This window comes from Cupressus sempervirens, chromosome 10 (genome assembly GCF_028749045.1).
Source record: "Cupressus sempervirens isolate cs-2001-9-10 chromosome 10, ASM2874904v1, whole genome shotgun sequence".
Lineage (NCBI taxonomy): Eukaryota > Viridiplantae > Streptophyta > Pinopsida > Cupressales > Cupressaceae > Cupressus > Cupressus sempervirens.
This window is the reverse complement of record NC_143127.1, coordinates 42,161,469-42,182,290: the sequence shown is the minus strand read 5'-3', so window position 1 is coordinate 42,182,290 and position 20,822 is coordinate 42,161,469. Positions and strand designations below refer to the sequence as shown.

At 37.5% G+C, this 20,822-nt stretch overlaps 1 protein-coding gene across 2 annotated transcripts in view; it reads left to right on the top strand.

Annotated features, from left to right (window-relative positions):
• Window positions 1–20,822, top strand: part of LOC149532469 (protein PIN-LIKES 3-like) — a 312,523-nt gene that overhangs the window by 116,461 nt on the left and 175,240 nt on the right. For both annotated transcript variants that reach the window (XM_089805078.1, XM_089805077.1), the window contains 3 exons: window positions 8,310–8,359; window positions 8,444–8,615; window positions 8,704–8,853. In XM_089805078.1, the coding sequence (XP_089661204.1) occupies window positions 8,310–8,359; window positions 8,444–8,615; window positions 8,704–8,853 (372 nt within the window). The remainder of the gene's footprint in view (window positions 1–8,309; window positions 8,360–8,443; window positions 8,616–8,703; window positions 8,854–20,822) is intronic.

Genomic DNA, 20,822 nt, shown 5'->3' with positions numbered 1-20,822 from the left:
CTTCAAGGCCTGCACCCACTTGATTTATCAAGTATAAAATAGAAATCCAAGACATTCAATTGGGGCATCAGCCATCTTTTATACATCTCTATTTTATTACTTATGGATCCCTCTGCTTAGTGCAACATACAGAACACGGAATAAATATACAGCAGTAAGCCCCTATAATCAGAGGATAAAACGAAGCAGTTGATTGAACGAAGATCGTTTGAACTACTCCAATCATCAGGACATCTCATCAAAGGTTTCATTAGATACTCGTGGTTACTGCTGAGACTTCAATGTTGTGAAGTTAATCAGAAGGTATTTCTGTCACTGCAAGAGCTCATGTATGGAGTATTTTTGTAAATTAGAACTTCAAGTTAGCATACAGGCTAGAGGGGAATCTTCACTTTCAAGCAATATTGTATGTTCTTGACTATATACTGATCAGATAATAAGCAACGGTGAGATAGGCAATGGGTGTATTATCACACAAGGTCATAGATTTTCAGCCGACTGGATTGTCGTCAGTGTTTCTGCAGCCAACGGAGTGATTGTCGTCGGTGTTTCTGTAACTGACAGAGTGATTGTTGTCGGTGTTATTGTAGCCGACAGGGTGATTGTCATCGGTGTTTTTGTAGCCGATGAGGTGATTGTCGTCGGTGTTTTTGTATTCTGTAGCCGACGGGTAAATAGTTTGTAGTGGACATAATGTTTGTGGCCGACGGACTCCTTCGGGAAGGTTCAGCGGATAGTATTTATATCCTATCTGGGATCATTGTAAATCATTATTCATCTTACCTTATCAAGCATAATGTAATGTTCTGGCATATGCGAATAATCTAAAGAATTCTACTGTTCGTGTTCATTATCTGTGTGCATTTCTTAATTAATCTATGCGGTAAACATTTGGCGCTGTTGCCCTATGAACCTGGAAGGTGGGAGGAATGAAGATTAATGCCAAATCAGCTTAACAAAGATCGAAATAAGGCCAAGGGAAAAGATGGAATCCGTATTGCACAAGAACATTTAATTCTTGCATAGTAGGCAGACCGTCGAAGGAGATTCCAGAAGATTGCCGACGGAAATAGGAGTGTAGAGGCATTGTTGGAGGAGACTCGACAGCGGGTAGAATTGGTGGAAGAAGCACGGGAGGAGTTTTTGAATTTTTGTTTGCCGAGGGAAGAGAATTCAGACGAAAGAGAATTGACTCACACAACTCAGAGTGCCGAGGGAGCACGAGCGTGGAGTGACCTCTTCGTCCCGGATACACTTCCGCGGGAGACAACTTCAAAAGATCCTTTTTCTTCACCAAGGTTCGCAGCTGTTGAGATCGCCGGTGTGAAAGAGATCGCCGGTTTTGAATTGCAGATCGTCGGTGTTGGAGTGCAGTCCGCTAGTGTGGGAGAACAGTCCACTGGTGTAGGAGAGCAGACCGCTAGTGTGGGAGTGCAGTCCGCCGGTGTGGGAGAACAGTCCGCCGGTGTAGGAGAACAGACCATCAGTGTGGGAGCGCAGTTCGCTGGTGTGGGAGTGTCGTGTGCCGGTGTGGGAGAACAGTCTACCGGCGTGGGAGTGCAGATTGCCGGTGTGGGAGTGCAAAGCCATGGTGTCGGAGTGAACACCGCCAGTGTTGCAAGACTGAGCAGTGCCTAGTTACAAAAACCAATTGTGATGGCGAGACCAAAAGAAAAACTGCCGAAGTTCGATGGCGATGGTATGGCCGATCCCATTCGACATTGCAAAACATGTGAAATGATCTAGAGGGCAAATGGGATAACTGATGAAGACGACTGGATGAGGCAATTTCCGGCAACCCTACGAGGTGTGGCAATTGACTGGTTTACTAGTACAGATCCGCAGAAGTTGAATAGTTGGAATAACATTAAAAAGGAGTTCCTGGCCGAATTTCAACTGTTGCGTGACGATAATGAAATTGTAGCAAAAATCTTCAATACTAAGCAAGCGAAGAACGAAATTGTCCGTGTTTACGCGAGGAAATTAAAAGATTTGATAAATAAAATGGAAAGTAAGCCAACAGACGGACTTCAGAAAAGGTGATTTTTGGAAGGCCTACGCCCAAACCTGCGGAAGAAAATGAAAATTGTGCCGCTGTCATCATACACGGAAGCCTATAACAGAGCATTGAATCTCGAAAGCGAGCACAAGACAAAGAAGAAGAAGAAGACTAGTTCGTTTGATTCTGATGACGACAAGCCTTTCGGTGAAGATAGCAACGACGATGAAGGGAGTAGCAAGAAGGTTCGTGCCCTACAGAAGGACATGATCTGCATGATGGAGTTTAAAAATATGCAGAAGGAGCCAAAAGGCAGTGAGCTGTGGTGTACGGAGTGTAAGACCGACGGTCACACTAAAGGATCCTATCCAAAGAACCAATTCTATGACATTTGTCAGATCATGGGCCACTCGACAAAGGAATGCCCCTTTAACATGAAAACCAGAGGATCTCCGCAAGTGCTTCTTACACAGGCAACTTCCACGTCAAGAGGGAATGGAAATGCAAACATTGATGGTGCCACTCCGGGTGGGTACAAGAATAATAGTAGAGGGCAAAATAACAATAGCAATGCGAACAATAATAATAATAATGGCAACCGAAGTCGAATCCAGTATGATGCAAACAGACAGCCGATTGTTCAATGTCGAGCATGTAATTTGTGGAGTCATTTTGCGCGGGACTGTACAACGGCAAACACACCGAAATTATTATATAGATGGTGTGGACCCGGCGATCACGAAGATGCCAAGTGCCCACAGTTTGGAGTGAATTTGATCACCGTCTGGACGGATGAAGAAGAGGTTCTGGCAATTATGCGGAGGCAAGCAAAAGAGTACCCGGATTTGGCGGAAGAAGAGGAAATTTGGGGAAGCACAGGCGAAAATTGGAAAGGCATCGTCAGCGGAGACATCTCAGTTGAAGGGGATGAAGAAGAGGTTCTGGCAATTACGTAGAGGCAAGAAAAAGAGTACCCGAATCCGGTGAAAGAAGAGGAAATTTGGGGAAGCACAGGCGGAAATTGGAAAGGCATCATTGGCGGAGACATCTCAGTTGAAGGACATCACCGGCACCTTGGCAAGGAACTTCGCAGAACAAAACATTGTACGACAAATCTTACAAATGGAGATACCGGTCAAGATAAGTGACCACCTTCTCACAATGCCCCAGTTACGAACGGCCATTCTGAATCATACACCATTTCCAAAAGCAACGGAGGACACAGGAAGGGACAGTAGTCCAACGACAGCAACAGACCGAATGCTTCTAGCGCTCAGGACGGTCGTTGAGATTGGGATTTTGGGACATGTTCTGACAGACACAATTGTCGAGTGAGGGTCCGCTGTGAATGTGTTGCCGGAGGATACTTGGAAGAAGTTGGGAAAGCCGACGTTGTGGCCACCTACATTCCAGTTGCTCACGGCAGACCAACACGGGATCAAACTGTTGGGAACCTTAAGGGCGCAGCCGGTAACTATTGGAACACAGCCATTTTTATTGGACTTTGTGGTCATTCCATTGAAAAGAAAAGGACATGATGCTATTCTGAGACGGACTTGGCTGGTGCAAGCAAAAGCAAAAGATGATTGGAAACGCAATACTCTATCAATGGAGCATGGAGGCAAAAGATTCATAATTGACCTGTACATACAAATGGTAGGTGAGGAGGTAGCATCGTCAGATTCAGAAGGTGAAGGCGAAAGTGACGACGAAGGAAAGAGGAGAATGGAACCGGACAAAGGAGGAGTATTGACACTAGGAGGATCGAATAACGACGACGACCTAGACTCGGTGAATGGGCTTTAACACTGGCAAATAGAAGAGTACGAACTCTTTCCGAGTTGTAATATTTTAAGGGTCGATGAAGGTGAGAAAACAAAGGAAAATGAATATCCGAAGGAATATAGAGAAGTAGAAGAAGGAAAAGCGAGTACGGCTGAAGTTGAGGAGAACGTACAGTCCAAATCCAGAAAAAAGAAAGATTCCACCATCCGGTACACGGTGAACGGACCGCACAAAAAGAAAAGAATGCATTGCACCATAAAATTAGTTGAAGGGTACCAACAAGGAAATAATCTAGATGCGTGACGACCGTAGGCACAGTGGGCGACGAAGGTGACACAGAACAGACATAAGGCGTGGCATGACAAACTCAACAGGTTCCAATTGGGGCAGTTGGTACTCAAGTATGACGGTCGGAATGAAATCAAATCAGAAAAGTTTAAGGTCACATGGATCAGACCATACCGGATCCGGGATGTCGGCGACAATGGAACAATAAAATTGTGGACCTTGGACGGGCAAGAAGTGCCTCAGGCAGTCAACGGTCGGATTGAAATTGAGGATATACTATGCAAGGAAGAGCTTGTCGTCATTGCAAAATGACCAAGCCCAATAGTCTCGTCTTCGCAAGTTGGCGAGGCCGGGAGTGAAAATTGAGCAGTTGTATTTATTTATTTAAAAAAAAAAAAATAGAAGAAAAGGAAAAAGAAGTGAAAAAAAGAAAAAAAGAATTTTAAAAAAGAAAAAAAAGAAAGAAAAGAAACAGAAGAGTTCCTGCAAGCAACTGTCTGCGGGAGATCTCGTGGACCCCCTTCTGTAGGTGCCTCTTTTTCCTTTCCGCACGCTTCCTTGTTTTTCTGCGGAGTACCTTATCATGGGCGGACTTTGCTATTGTTTCCCACCCGTGGATTTTGTTTGTTTCCTACGGTGTTTGGTGTCTCCCTGCAGACTTTATTATCTTCCTTACTGTGTCTTCCATGGACTCCTTTTTCTTTCCGCGGGCGTTTATTTGGTTTCCCTCGGACAGGTGGTTGTCACTGCCTTGCTTGTTCAGCAGACACACACTTTTCTATTTCCCCGCGGATGGTCTAGTTGCCGTGGATGTTTTGTTTCACGCGGATAGTTTTGTTTCCTGCTGTTGCTTCTTTTTTTTCCACGGGTGTCTTTAGTCTTCCTGTAGTGCAACAATCCTTCCGGCGAATGAGTGTTTTGCAGCTTGGTATTTCCTCTTCCGTGGACGTGGTTGGAGTTGTCTTCCCTCTCCCGCAGCTAACGGCTCGAGCTTTTGAAGGTCCCTCTTCCACACAGGCACTATCTTTTTCTTCATCCTGCTTCTGATTTGACCTCTATGGGATAACACGAGGAGTTGCACCATTCAAGAAGACACTGAGAGATTGACACATCTTCTTGCATGAAATCCTCTATGTCTGTAGCAACGGGAGTTTCTATTGGTTCAGATTTTGGTGTTGCTTTTCTGCCCTTGTTCAGCTTAGGAGGAGTACGGGGAGATTCGTCACAGTTAAAAGCCAAATTGTTATAGCCCCTTCTTCTTTGGGGACTAGAAATCTCTAGCCGAATTAAAAGGTAGCCACAAGGGAAAGTAAGAAGCTATAGGAACAAATATATATTCCGTGGGAAGGCCAAAGTGGTAGGAGCAGGAACCCAATTTAAAAAAAAAAAAAAAAACCAACGGATTGGGGCAGTTCGGAATGAGTAGCAGATGATGCCAAAGGGAAGGGGAAGCATCAGTGGTTGCCAGAAAGAGTGTGGAATTGGTAGAAACTAACTGAAATGGTGTGTTTTATGGACTTTTCTGTGGGTTTCGGAGTGCTAATTTGGTTTTGGCGGCAAGGGGCACTGCCCCTTGACCCCGCCAAGGGCGTTGCCCCCTGGACCCCCAGTCGTTGTGGATATCAGTCATGGGAGTCTGACCAATTGAGAAGACTTGAAGCTGTTGCAGGCATGGAGTATTTGTGTACCAGAGGCACTGGGAGTAGGTGTTGGCCGAGACGCTATCTTGGTGGATGTGTAGAGAGCTGAGGAGGAGCTGATTATCTAGTTGGAGGCAGTGCAGTAACACTTGGCTCAGGGTACCGAGGAGTTGAAACCAGAGAAAGCAGCACAGGTGGCTATCAAGGTCAGCTTGAGGGGACAGTATTGTGTTAGCAGAGGCTATAGATGTAACGGGATGAATGTGGAAGTGACGTGACAAGCAAATTTTTCTTGTTGTAATCAGTCCGTTAATATATTTTGTCTCAGATATTTTGTAATTGTTGTCCGGAGACGACTTTTTCTTTTTGGGGGGGATGGTGTCAGCCGACTGGATTGTTGTTAGTGTTTCTGTAGCTGATGGAGTGATTGTCGTCGATGTTTCTGTAGCCGACGGAGTGATTGTTGTCGGTGTTTTTTTAGTCGACGAGGTGATTGTCATCGGTGTTTCTGTAGCCAACGGGGTAATTGTCATCGGTGTTTCTATATTCTGTAGCCGATGGGTAAATAGTTTGTAGCGGACGTAATGTTTGTGGTCGACGGACGCCTTCGGGAAGGTTCGGCGGATAGTATTTATATCTCGTCTGGGATCATTGTAAATCATCATTCATCTTATCTTATCAAGCATAATGTAATGTTTTGGCATATACGAATAATCTAAGGAATTCTGCTGTTCGTGTTCCATTGTCTGTATGCGTGCATTTAATTTACCCTTACGGTAAACATAGATTACAGTTTGGAGAGACCAATCAACAATGAAAGGGAATTCCACAATCTGCAGGGTTGATATACATATGATAAATTGATAGTCTCATCAACAATTGGTATTAGAGGCAGTGCATTATGTATATCCAGTCAGTGTTTGGGATAGGATACCTGCGACTGCTCAAGGAAAAAATAGCATGGGCAAGTCCAGAGGAATCATGGAAAGCACACTCAACACATCAAGAGTGACGGGGCTGTAGTAGGTAGTACAAAATTGCAAGGAGAACACATGGGTGGAACATGACAACAATACACTTGATGTTGGTGATAATATATGCTAAGGGAGAACTCAGTGATAAAGTCTAGTCACCAATCAATTATTAACTCCATGCACAAATGATATACTAGCAACTTCAAACCTCATTCATATTCAGTGCACAATCATATCAATACGTAGTGGCATATAAGTATTCAATTGTTCATATTCTTATGTTTATGGACAGTCATGGAACTCAGTCATGATAAAGAATTTATACATCAACAGATTCATTGTCAAAGGGTATTAAAAGGATGAATTCAGTGATCAGATTATAACATAGTATTACAGTAAATATGATGGGTCCTTACCAAAGCTAGTGATCATTAGTGAATGATTTAACAATATTCCCGAGGAAGCAACTATATATGAAGATGATATACATATTGACGTATGTCGAAAATAAGATGCACCATACAAATAACCATTGAACTATAACAAATACATAAATTTGTTTTTCAAAGTTCCCTAATATATTGTCGACTGAACCAAAATGATAACAAATATCAAGTCTAATCTCCACTACCTAATCCAAGTGTGAGATTAGAAATAAAAAGTAAGGTAAGTCAAATTCATCGTACCAATATTGTAAGGCATTAGAGAAGGGTACATTACATATTATTAAATAATGATTGTCATTATTTGATAATGATTATTAACTTGTTATTGGCTTAATAATATGAATGAAATGCATTGCCATTCAAATAAATGTAAGTTTATTATTATATGAGTAGAGAAACAATTATTTATTATTGAATTAAATATGTTTGTATATAGATTAATGGGTGTCTATGACAATAAAGTCATTATCTATTATCTATTATTTTGGGGTCATGACAGTCTGCAACTTTGCTGAAAATTTTCTGAGATGTTCTACTTTTAGGCATCCTTGGCTAGCCTCCAAACTTCACGATAGTTTGTCCTGCATGAAAATACTCCACTTTTGTGATTTTTCAATGTTTGCGAATCCTGGTCACCTTCTTGATTGATCAGTTTCTCTATGATCCCATTGGTCTATCATCATTTGACCTGATGTTTATATTAGAGATAACACAAGGGTTTGCTAGTTCTGGAAGTAGCAACCTTTTAAACGAAGTTAGGTAGGTATACATGTTGGTTTATTAGAAAAGAAAGTGATGGAAGCACTCAGAGAGATTACATAAAGAAAAAGTAAAGATATACATTTAACATTATTTCCCAACTCATATGAATACGTCTCTTAAGCTTGGGAATGCTTCAGAAAAAGAAAGAATGTGGTGGCAATTTATTTTGGCAGGTGAGTTCTTTCAGAATCTCGAGATTAAAAACCTTCACTGAACTATGGTAATAAAGAATTAACTGTCTTTTATTTGGATAGTATTTCTGCCGCATTCTTATTACATTGAATTCTTTTCCATTTTTTATTTCTATTTAACCATTTCCTAAAGAGAAACAGCTATTTGAGGGATATCTAGGGGTACAATGCATACAGGTAGTTTGCTAGTTTCTTGATTTGTCTTCTGACCTGAGATTCTACAGGTGATACTTTCTGGAATACTTTCACCTAATGATGCTAGTATGGCAAATGGGTAAGTTACATTTTCTTGTTATTCTAGAATTGCTGAATTATGCCAGTTTTCAGGTGTCCTTACACTGATTCTCTTTTGTTTTAGATTTGTGGCTCTTGTTATGATTGGATGGTCTCCCTTTTTGTGGAGTTATGGGTATCAAATGTTCAACACTGCATTTTCTGAAATGTCTCCATCATATGTGGATACAAAAATGTCTTTCCTTGAAATGTCCACTATTTGGTTTAAACGTATTACAAATCCTCCTCTCTATGGGGTAAGCATGTCTTTTTGTCACCAACTTGCACGTTCTTACAACAGGAATGCACCTCAGTCTGATTCATTTGTAAATTTAATCTCTATAGGCTTTGATAGGGATCCTTATTGGTGGGACTCCATTGGCACATTTCTTTTTCCCAAGCAAGGGAACACTGCCTAGCTATTTTGGAAAGGTGGATGGACCTTTTGCTGCCCTCTACATGGGCTGCAGTAGCTTGCTTCAGACAATATGGGAGGTAATCTCTTTGCTTTTCAATTGTTCCGTTAGTTCTATAATTGGTAGTGCACATATAAAATATTTGTAATTAGTGTATATTGTTACTTGTTCTTAATAGAATCTACCATTGTAATCTTTATATCATAAATGTCTTTGATCGAAAAAATTGCATTTTCAAAAGTCTATATTTTATTGAGATAGGTGCTGTTTATTCTATTGTACTTGTTTTCAGGAGATGGAAGGATGGTTGCTCAAAAATGATTTTCAAACATACGTCCAAATATTTTTTCTGAACAATTGCATCTTACACTACAGCATAGAATATGATAATTACATTAGTGATTTAGCTTAATGTAATGTCCCCTATCCGGACATGACTTGATTTACCCTAAAACTTCCAACTAGGGTTGGAATTGCATTTGGAAATAGTAATACACTTTACAATGTTTATACAACACCGCCTTCTAGGATCCTTTAGGATTTGGGACTATTTCCTATAACTCCATTGCAATAGATTTCTTTCTATCTAAATTTGCATGTGTTAAGTTTTAGCCCAGAAATCAATGGTGATAAACAACAATAAGGAGAATCAAAAACTGAACCAAAGAACACTAGAATTATCCTAGGAAAACCCTTCGAAAATGAAGGGGAAAAACCCAACCACATAACACAAATATATCTTTATTGATAATGAAATGTTCAAGTGTACAATATCCTTTGCTTGATGTGAATATATAACAATAGGAGAGAGTCTTCACATTATAACTGAAGGTCTCTTGAGTTTCTCATAACTCTTATAATTAATTATGACTCTTCGAATATTCATGCCTCAATGCATGTGAATGACACATTCACATTTAATATTACAAATTAAACTTAAGTGTCCTTTTCAGTTGAAGATGATGACAATCATGGTAATAACGTCAAGATTTTGAGAGATTAAGATCTCTATCACAGCTATAGACTTTAACACTCCCTCTGAGCAAGAGAGAGATCTTTAGCTGAACAGTCACACAAAGCTGCAACCAAAAATGTCAATGATAAATTCCGACCATACGAATTCAAAACATAATTCATGGAGTTACTCAACATGAAAACTTGTAACAATGAGTCATATTCATGGAATCATTCAACATGAAAACCTGTAACAATGAGTCATATTCATGGAATCACTCAACATGGAAATCTGTAACAATGAGTCATATTCATGGAATCACTCAATATGAAAAGATTTGTAAGACTCACAGCTAAGCCTTTATTCATGGACTCTCTCAACGTGAATTGTCATGGAATCTCTCAACATGACATCCAACTCCCATCATGGAATCTCTCAACGTGATGACATCATGGACTCTCTCAACATGATGTTCACTATCACATAGTGAAAGAGTTATCATAGCTAATCTTACAATCTAATTTATTCACACAAGAATAAAATAGACAATAAAAAACTAAGACTTGATTCCATTTAAGTCTCAAATTTTATAAATACCACAATCATTGCAAGCATCTATGAGAGTGATGGGGATTCCATAAGTACTCCCTCTTAATTATGAAGCTCCTTTTTTAAGCTAAAATCTTCCTCTCAAGCTCAACATTTTCCTCTGGAGCTATATTCCTTATCTTGTTACATCTTGTGACTTGTATATTTGCTCCGTCTAGGCACAACAAGCAAAAGCACCGATGATATCATAAATCATGTACAAGTATGTCTGATATCAAGCAGTTCTCACATATCAAACTTGATCTCACAATATATATGAAGTTCTCAGAAAATAAACACCAACTCAAGAATCACACAAAATGCTAATGACATCTAAATTGGTCTTGACAAGAACAATCATAAAATTTTGGCAGAACCCCAGATGCCCTTCGAAATAACTGATGACAATATCCTATTGTTCGAGCATTCAAGATGTGAACGTTGGAAAATTCCTTTCGTTCCTAACAACCCATGGGTATGTTCGAAAAACGCCTCTGACCTAGCGATACTAAATACAACAGTGATAAGAACTGCCACATTAACATTCTTACTTGGAGAAACCAACGATAACAAAAGAGAAACATAAACCATACAAGAACATAGATAAAAGAGCTTCCTCATCATACATTCACCATATGTGGGGAAACTCCTTTGTGTTGCTGATGCTAAGAGTAAAGAATGAGTTACGTTTTATGCCAACCGTTAATGCAAAATAGTTAATTGCGAAGAAGACTCCGAGTCCTTGTTGAGGTCAAGCTTGATACGATGACACAGAGTAAATGGCTAGATGCCCCGATAGTAGAATGAAGACACCATAAATGAAAGGATTTTGATAGTAGTGAAGAAACCATCACAAGACTTGCTCCTTGAAATTCTTTCCAAACATCTATCACAATATAGTAGTGATCTCCATTTCCTCAATCAGTGTCAATCAAAAGTGAAGGATTGCACCTGTAATTTGGATTTTTTTCAGGAGGAGATGACATGGATTTATGACAGACCTCGCAAGAGGATTCAGCAGTTGCATGAGGCACATTGGGCTGGGAACTCCCAAAGAACATCCAATCCCCAAAAATATAAAAGCAGAAAATCCTTTTCCTGATTCGATGCCATTCAGGTTCCCATTACTATAGTAAGATTCATCACAGCTTATTCTGTAAATTGTTTTTCACTACTGGGAATCGAACTGGTGACATTGTGCATAGACAAATTAAATTCGAGAAACACTTCAACTAAATGAACTTGTACAAGCTGGTTTCTAAAATCAAGGCACTCATTTAATTGTGCAGAGCCACCAACAGTCCAATGATTACGGATATAATTTTTAAGATATATGATTGCAGCTATTTGTTGTCCTGGATCCTAACCCACTGCAAAGGGTGAACGCAGAGACTTGATAAAGCCGGGCGAGGCTTCGACAACTTGTAATTTGATGGTGGCAGAATGAAGCGTGGATGGATCTAGCGCAATGGTCTCGCTCAACCATCGCCCCACCTCTATCTCCATTTGCAACATTGAACAACTGCCACCATGATGTTAGGGTATTGCAAGTGCTCAAATGTATTTCCTAATGTCTCAGTCTATTACAATGTGACATTTTGTTGTTTCCCACGCATTTGCAAATTGTTCGGCGCCAAGTTCCTCTCTAATCTCGTTGATCTCGTGAAATAGAATTTAAAACAAAATACGCATGCACGAGATACCAATCACATAAGAACTTATTCACACTCATTTCTCGTTATTATAAGTAAAGCTTGGATTGGTGACAACTCAAAGAAGAAACATTATAAAGAATAAGATCATCAAATGCATCAATAATATGAACCAAAAGAATCATTGAATATAACACAGACATCAATACTAAATAAAATATAGACTGAAAACCGATGAAGGGAATCATATGATCAATTAAGGAAGATATTTGATCTTATCATTTTTGAGGCAGTACATATCCGTGACCAAAGGATTGAAACCCAAGGCTTGCAATTAAAAAATATGCCTAAAGAAAGAAGAAAACATTGCACAATCACTTAAATGAATAGACATGAAGAAATATACAAAATTTTTGATTTATCTCTCCAATCTCATGCACTAAACTGCATCAAGGGTCACAGAGAATGATGAAGATACATCTCATATCTAGACCAAATTTTTTTTTTCCCTTAGAGACATGACATACACTAATAATGAGAAAAACTCTCTTCTTTAATTGTGATTATCCAACCATGCTTTGATACCATGTTAAGTTTTAGCCTAGAAATCAATGGTGATAAACAACAATAAGGAGCAAAAATTGAACCAAAGAACACCAGAATTATCCTGAGAAAATCCTTTAAGAATGAAGGGAAAAAACCTAGCCACACAACACAAATATATCTTTATTGGTAATGAAATGTTCAAGTGTATCCTTTGCTTGATGTGAATATATAACAATAGGAGAGACTTTTCACATTATAACCAAAGGTCTCTTGAGATTCTCATAACTTTTATAATTAATTACGACTCTTCGAATATTCATGCCTCAATGCATGTGAATGACACATGTCATCCACATTTAATATTACAAATTAAACTTAAGTGTCCTTTCCAGCTGAAGATGACAATAATGGTAATAACGTCCAGATTTCGAGAGATTAAGATCTCTATCGCAGCTACAAACTTTAACAACATGCACTTCCTTAATTTGCAAATGGGTATGATGTCAATGCTCTTAGCCTCTTTGATAAATTGTACAAAAATGGAGGAATTGATCAATGTAGATGACTATTGCCTTGATATTAGAGGTTGATTAATCTGCAGGTGTTCTTTATCTATAAAGGTTATGTGATGGTATTACTGGAAGGTAAATTTAATTGTAATGTCCTCCAAATCTGTCATAAGTTATTATTGATATATGTAGAATATAAATATATCTTAAAACATATAATTGGTATATATATATAGAACTTGAATATAAGTATGCATTTAATTTCTTATATATCAATAAATAATATTAATCAATACTATAAATAAATATATTATACTTAATCATTATTTAAGTGAATATTATTAATCAATATTAAAAATTGAAAAGTCTAGTGGGACCAAACATTCATAACTGGAATGATTTAAAGAGACTGAATCAAATTGATAAGAAAGGTTTAATATCATTCATATAAATAATGTGAAATATCATGCGAATATTGTCTATGATATAGTCGACAGTAAATAGGCATCGAGCCTTTGCTACTTGCCAGCGATAAATCTCGGTCAACTAATACTTCTGTGAGAACTGGTACATCTCAATTTTAATTAGTAAACATTAGAGAATATATACTAGTATAACTTGTGGTCAGAAGCTTGTAATCATTAGGTGGAAAATTAATGATATTGTGCCAGCAATATATGATATTGGGACAAAGATGCTGTGATTATAGTAATCAAATAATCAGTCAGCTTATCAGCAACAATTGATGCGGCAACAATTGGAGAGTTAATAGTATGATCGATATGCACATATGACTTACACAAATGTGACTAACCTTAAGCATTACAATATCTAAATCAAATAATTATTATTGACCATATCTGATTACCAATTCAGTAACTGCTATTGAAGTAATGTGATTTGTAAAGTGACAAGGCATATTGGTTGGCATTGTGGCCCACCACCTCAAAAGCAAGATATATGGGCAGAATATGTACCCACATAACTTTTGATTAGAAGCTTGAATCATCGGGTGGAGACTTTATAATATTATGGGGTATTGGGATAAATCTTCATGTAATGTCCCCAATTTTTAATAAAATATTTTAATTAGGTTATTTATTTAAATAGTCCTAAAAATTGAATAACATCACAAGGATTATTTAATTAATTGATTTAATTAATAAAGGGGCCCAATTTTTATTAATTATCCGTACGTGTTTGTTGTGTCATCATTCTTTGTAAACCCTCTAGAGTTTTCTCTGAAGGAGTAATAATGTGTGACATGTAGGATGTTGTTAGGAAGCGATTTGGATTGTTTTATAGTACTATGGATTCCTATTGGAGTTCAATTGTTCGCCATTTTGGAAGTGGAAGATCTTCCCTACTTGGCTTTTCCAATTTTGGTGGGATTCAACCCTCACCCTATTCCATTTTTTGTATTACTTCGCTTAGATCTAGCAAATTGGAGTACCATCATATTTGCAAATTAGAGGAATATATGTGTCTAAATTGATTCTTTTTGTATCTGGCATTTAGTCTAGGGAAAAGATTTATTGTGTTTGCAGTCACTAACAATATAATACAAATTTGACAATAAGTGTGTACTATCCCTACGACCCCCCTAGATTGACTCATCGCACGACAACTCTAGCTTCTTGTTACCATATGACAACTCCAAAACATCCCTACCTACCATACAACTGGGTAATTACTGTATATACTCAGTCACGTGAGTCTCTCGGGGTAACATATTTGTCACGCAAGCTTCTTGGGTTCACATACTCGGTCATGCGAGTCTTTCGGGGTAACATACTCTCAGTCACACTAGTCTCTTGGGGTAACATAGTCCTAGTCATGCAAGTCTCTCAAGGTAACACACTCCCAGTCATGTGAGTCTCTCAAGGTAACACACTCCCAGTCATGCGAGTCTCTTTGGGTAACACACTCTTAGTCACATGAGTCTCTTGAGGTAACACACTCTCAGTCACACGAGTCTCTCAGGGTAACACACTCTTAGTCACATGAGTCTCTTAGGGTAATACACTCTCAGTCACCCGATTCTTTTGGGTAACACACTCTTAGTCACATGAGTCTCTTGAGGTAACATTCTCTTAGTCATGCGAACATGTCAAGGTAGCATACTCTTAGTCACGCAAACCTCTTAGGGTTAGGAACATTATAGTGGTATTAGAGTTGGTGATTTTGCCATCTTGTTGGGAGAATTGAGAGTTTGGTTTTGGATCACACTATGGCACCCAACAATGCCATATGGTCTCTAGCCGATAGGAAGGCACATCTATTGGTCAAATACTCCAAGAATACTTTTGCATGCCAACTGTTGGATGGTCAAGTGTAGGATGACAGATACAAGCTAGTTGGTAACATCATTTACTACAAAGACAATTTATTTGGTACTTGAGTCCATGATGAAGGAAAGGATTTTGGAAGAAGACACTTGCACAAATAGTGTTGAACCAACATCTAATGATCAAGGTCATGGAAATATGAGTGCTACTTGCAAGCCTACAAATAATAAGGCTCTACTATTAGTTGTTCATCTTCCTAGTGATGCAGACTTGATCGAGGATTGTTTGTAGGAACAATCTTTACAATTGGTTGAATATAAAGTTTTCCCCTAGGCTGGGCTGGGCTTGAGGCATATATGATTGCTACCTCATCATGTGAGGGACATCCTCTTGGAAGCTACAAGTAGTACCTGAAATATGGGATCCTTGAAGAAATTTATGAGCATTATAGTTTCCTGGGATCCCTACAAATGTAATGATGCTGTCAATTTTGTGGTGTGTTTTTCAATTGCAACAATCAATTATATCTATATGGAGAATGAGTTATGAGTAGACATGTCTCTTCAGGGACATGTCCATTCATAATAATAATCATTATAATTATATATACACAAATTTTATATATATATATATATATATATATATATTCTCTAAATCTCTAATATATAAATAATAATGAAATATATGTAACTATATATATATATGTATATATATGTATATATATATATATATATATCTTCACTAATTTACTTGACTGAAGCTACAACACATCAACACTCCCTCTCAGTTAGGGAGGATAAACACATGGTTAGACATTACCTCAATGTAATATAAGAATATCTGTGATGAGAAGATATTTAACATTTTGTGATTGATATCACATTTGATATGATAAGTATTGGCGTACAAAACATCAACATATGATATTCACCAAATACTTAAAATATTCATAAAGTGTGTGCACACGGATTCTCAATGATGCTTACCATATGAATAGCCATGGCTTGTTTAAGAACTTAATCTCTACCATGCAAGTAATCTTCTCTTGTGATTTGATTAGACATCATAAGCTGTCCATCACAATAGAGGGCCATGGTCTATTTAAGGAACTTAATCCACCATGCAAGTAATCTTCTATTGTGATATGCTTAGACATCATAAGGTCTCTATCACAATAGAAGGCCATGGTTTGTTTAAGGAACTTAATCTACCATGCAAGATATCATCTATCATGATCTACTTAGACATCATAAGATGTCCATCATAATAGATGGCCATGGTCTGTTTAAGGAACTTAATCCACCATGCAAGTTTACAATCTATTATGATCTAATTCAGACATCATAAAATGTCTATCACAATAGAAGCTTAAGTGATTGAAAAATTGTCAACATTCAATAACTTCTATAGATACAAGTGATAATTGTTTGGAAGTCGTCACTTCCTCATGATATACACAGGAACATGCTCATCAAAATCAAGCAATCATACACATGGATTTTCATACTCCCTCTGAATATCAATATTCGGAGCTCCTCACCCAAAGTTACCTTTGATTAAGTGTTAGACTCCCTTTGAATCTGATATCAATCTCCCTCTTCCCGCAAGAACATTCTCAACAGAAAACATCAAGGCAAATAGCTCTTATAGTAATATAAATTGCATATAATAATTATTCTCAATAATAACAATATTATTATAAAAACATTAGAAATTTGATTCTATACTTAATTTATGATGAATTAATTCTATTCCAATAATCATTGTAGTTAATTGATTACATATAACATTAATATAAATTATTATGCAATATATATATACATATATATATATATATATATATATATATATATATATATATATATATATATATATATATATAACCAAATCATATTATAGTATAAATAGATCTCATAATATACAATTATCTATTTTGAAGAGAAAAAAAATCATAATTCATTAAATATGTATAAAAAATTTATTTACCACCAATCATAGTATAATATCCATATCATATAATGAAATGTGAGTAAGGATTTAAACACTTAACAAAATGCTTACCTTGTCAAATATTTTAATTCTTATCTCCTTATACCTTGGTCAAATGTTCCCTTGCGGTTAAGTATGCATAAACACTTGCAAAATGTTTTCTTTTTCATATGCACTTGTCCCCTAACAAACTATAGCCGCTTCTCTCACTTTGACTCCCAATTTGTGTGGTTGTACTATTGCCCATTCCTGCATTTGCCCTTCTATTCATTGTCGTCTATAAGATGCCTTGGCACCTAATCAGATCCTCCTTATATATCCGATGATGATTGTGTTTTAAAATTGCTTCTTGTCGTGGACCTTTATTACAAGTTAGGAATGAATATACTCTCCCTCCAAATAATGGATATCACGTAAGAAATATTGTAATTTGTCCTAGAGTTTGACACCAATACTTGGCAATAGACTCCAGTGACGTGAAGTGCACAAAAGGGACTGCAGTGGAAATCATTGCGCACGACTCTGGCCACTTTGATATTACAAGTCATGGATAATATTGTAAGAAATAATGTCAGAGGAGGTAGGTCCATGCTATATTTATCCATGCAATTAAAAATATTGTAATGGATTTTGAGAGATGTCAGATTGGGATGTTATTGAGGATGTGTGATCCACACTGGACTGTGAATCGGGCCTAATTGCGCTTGTCCAAATCAGCTTGAGGAGGGTTTCTTAACAATTCCTTTGCAGAAATTCTACCTTATTTATAATGTGTACTATCCGAACTTGCCATCGTGGCAATGTCGGTTGCCAGGATACCTCTTAATGGGCCAATCCTCTGATCATTGCTTGCTTTATTTATCCGTCTCAATTAATGGGTTGACTTGGTTTACTTCTAATTGTCTTCTTCGTAGAATCAATGGTTCTATAGTGAACACATTTTTGTTGAATCCCCAATATGGGTTGCTTCCAAATTGGCATGAGCCTGGTATTTAGCAGAATTGCATTGTAATTATTTATGCTCTTTCTTCTCTCATTTGCAACTTGCTTTGATACCATGTTAGTTTCTTGGGATTGCCACAAATTTATTGACACTACGATTTTTTGTGGTATGTATTTTTCGATTGCAACAATCAATTATATTCATAAGGAGAACGAGTTATGAATAGACATGTCTCATGTCCATTCATATTAATAATCATTATAATTATATATACACAAATTATATCTATCTATCTATCTATCTATATAATCTCTTTCTCATATATATAAATAATAATGAAATATTTGTAAATATATATTTATGTACATCTCACATACATTATATATATATATATATATATATATATATACACATGTCTTTACTAGAATTTATTCAATAGAAGCTACAAAACATCAACCATGAAGGTATGAAGGCTTTGGATCTGATCATTGAGGCATCTTAATGGGATCCTAATGATTCTGGGCTTGGCCATGTTTATATCAAAATGGCACAATGAAAGCTTGATGAATATTTACTCTTTTTGCCTACATCCAAGTGTGTGTACGTGATCATGATGTGGCATGAAGACTTCAGTATATACAACTATTTGTGCTTGGATTGGGATCCTAGAGCTACAGATGGTGGCTTGCTTGAGGGCAAACAATTTTTGGGCGGCAAGGATTTGTAATGTCCCCAATTGTTAATAAAATATTTTAATTAGGTTAATTAATTAAATGGTCGGAAAAATTAAATAATATCACAAAGACTTATTTAATTAATTTAAAGGGGCCTTATTTTTTATTAATTATCCATAGGTGTTTGCTATATCAATATTCTTTATAAACCCTTGGGAGTTTTCTTTGAAGGGGTATTTATGTGCGACATGTAGGAAGTTGTTAGGTGGTGATTTGGATTATTTTATTGTATTGTGGATTACTGTTGGCGTTCAATATTGTTTGCCATTTTGGAAGTGGAAGATCTTCCCTACTTGACTTTTTTGGTTTTGGTGGGACTAGACCCTCACCTTTTTTTTTCTTTGTATTACTTTGCTTAGATCTAGAAAATCAAAGCACCATCATATTTGCAAATTAGAGGATTATCTGTGTCTAAATAGATTATTTCTTTCTATTTGACATTTAGTCTATGACAAAGATTCATTTTGTGTGCACTCAATAACAATATAATACTAATTTGACAGTACGTGTGTACTGTCCATACAACCCCTCCAAATTGACTTTGCATCACCGCATGGCAACTCCGGCTTCTCATTACCGTATGACAACTCCAGAACATCACTACCTACCGTATGGTTGGGTAATTATTGTACATACTCTCATCTACGTGAGCCTCTTGGGGTAACATACTCTCAGTCATGCAAACCTCTTGGGTAACATACTCTTGGTCGTGCAAGTCTCTCAAGTTAACATACTTAGTCACATGAGTCTCTTGGAGTAACATACTCTTAGTCACGCGAGTCTCTCGAGTTAAAACACTCAGTCACGCGAGTATGTTGGTGTAACACACTCAGTCACACAAGTCTCTCAGGGTAACACACTCTCAATCACGTTAGTCTATCAAAATAACATACTCTTAGTTATGAGTCTCTCAAGGTAAGACACTTTTAGTCACATAAGTCTCTCAGGGTAATGTACTCTTAGTCACACAAGTCTCTTGGGGTAACATACTCTTAGTTACGTGAGTCTCTTAGGATAACATTATAATGTCCCCTTCTCCGCTCTAGACTTAATGACACCTTGTTGGTCTATCTTTCCATTCGGATAGGCTACTAACATTTATTTTGAGGATGCCAGCAATTCACAAGGATCTTTTTGGTTTCATTGGGGGAGATATATATAAGTGGGAACTCCTAAGGTTAAGACACTTTATTTTATTAAGTTGATTGATAAAGTACTTTTTCATTTAAAGTCACTTTATGACAAAAATGACTTAAGTGAGTAAAAGAAAAAATAGGCTTTTATCCCACATTGCTTAGTTGTTCCCATCTTCCCTGACATCGAGGTTATAAAAGCAAGTATCTGCATTAGGATTAGTACCATGGAAATATATTATTATGCAAATGAAAAGGTTGCTTAAATGGGACTGGTTAATCTTGAGGACGAAACCTCTCGAGATGTTTTGAGAAGTTGGATGTAGCCCCAACATCTCATTGAAGGTTGTGCTCAGAGTTAGGTAAGAGAAATTAGGCTTCAGCTGGTTCCATTTTTAGGAGTAAGTCTACTAACATTAGCAATTTTTGAAGTCTTGACTATTATGGAAGGTACTCACACTACATGTTCCCACCATACTTTTGGACAATCGATTCTCAGTTTGAAACACTAATGAGTCAAGGGAGGTCTTATCCATTGACGTATCAGTACATAGTTGATATCAAAAATCGCAGGGTCAGTATAGTGGCTTGGAAAGTATACACAACTGTTTTATCATTAAATGTTTGGAGATCATAGTCTACAACGATAGCAAACAGTCTTCCTCCTTCAAGGGGATACGGATTGGTGGAGATTGTTACAGGGTAGAGCCT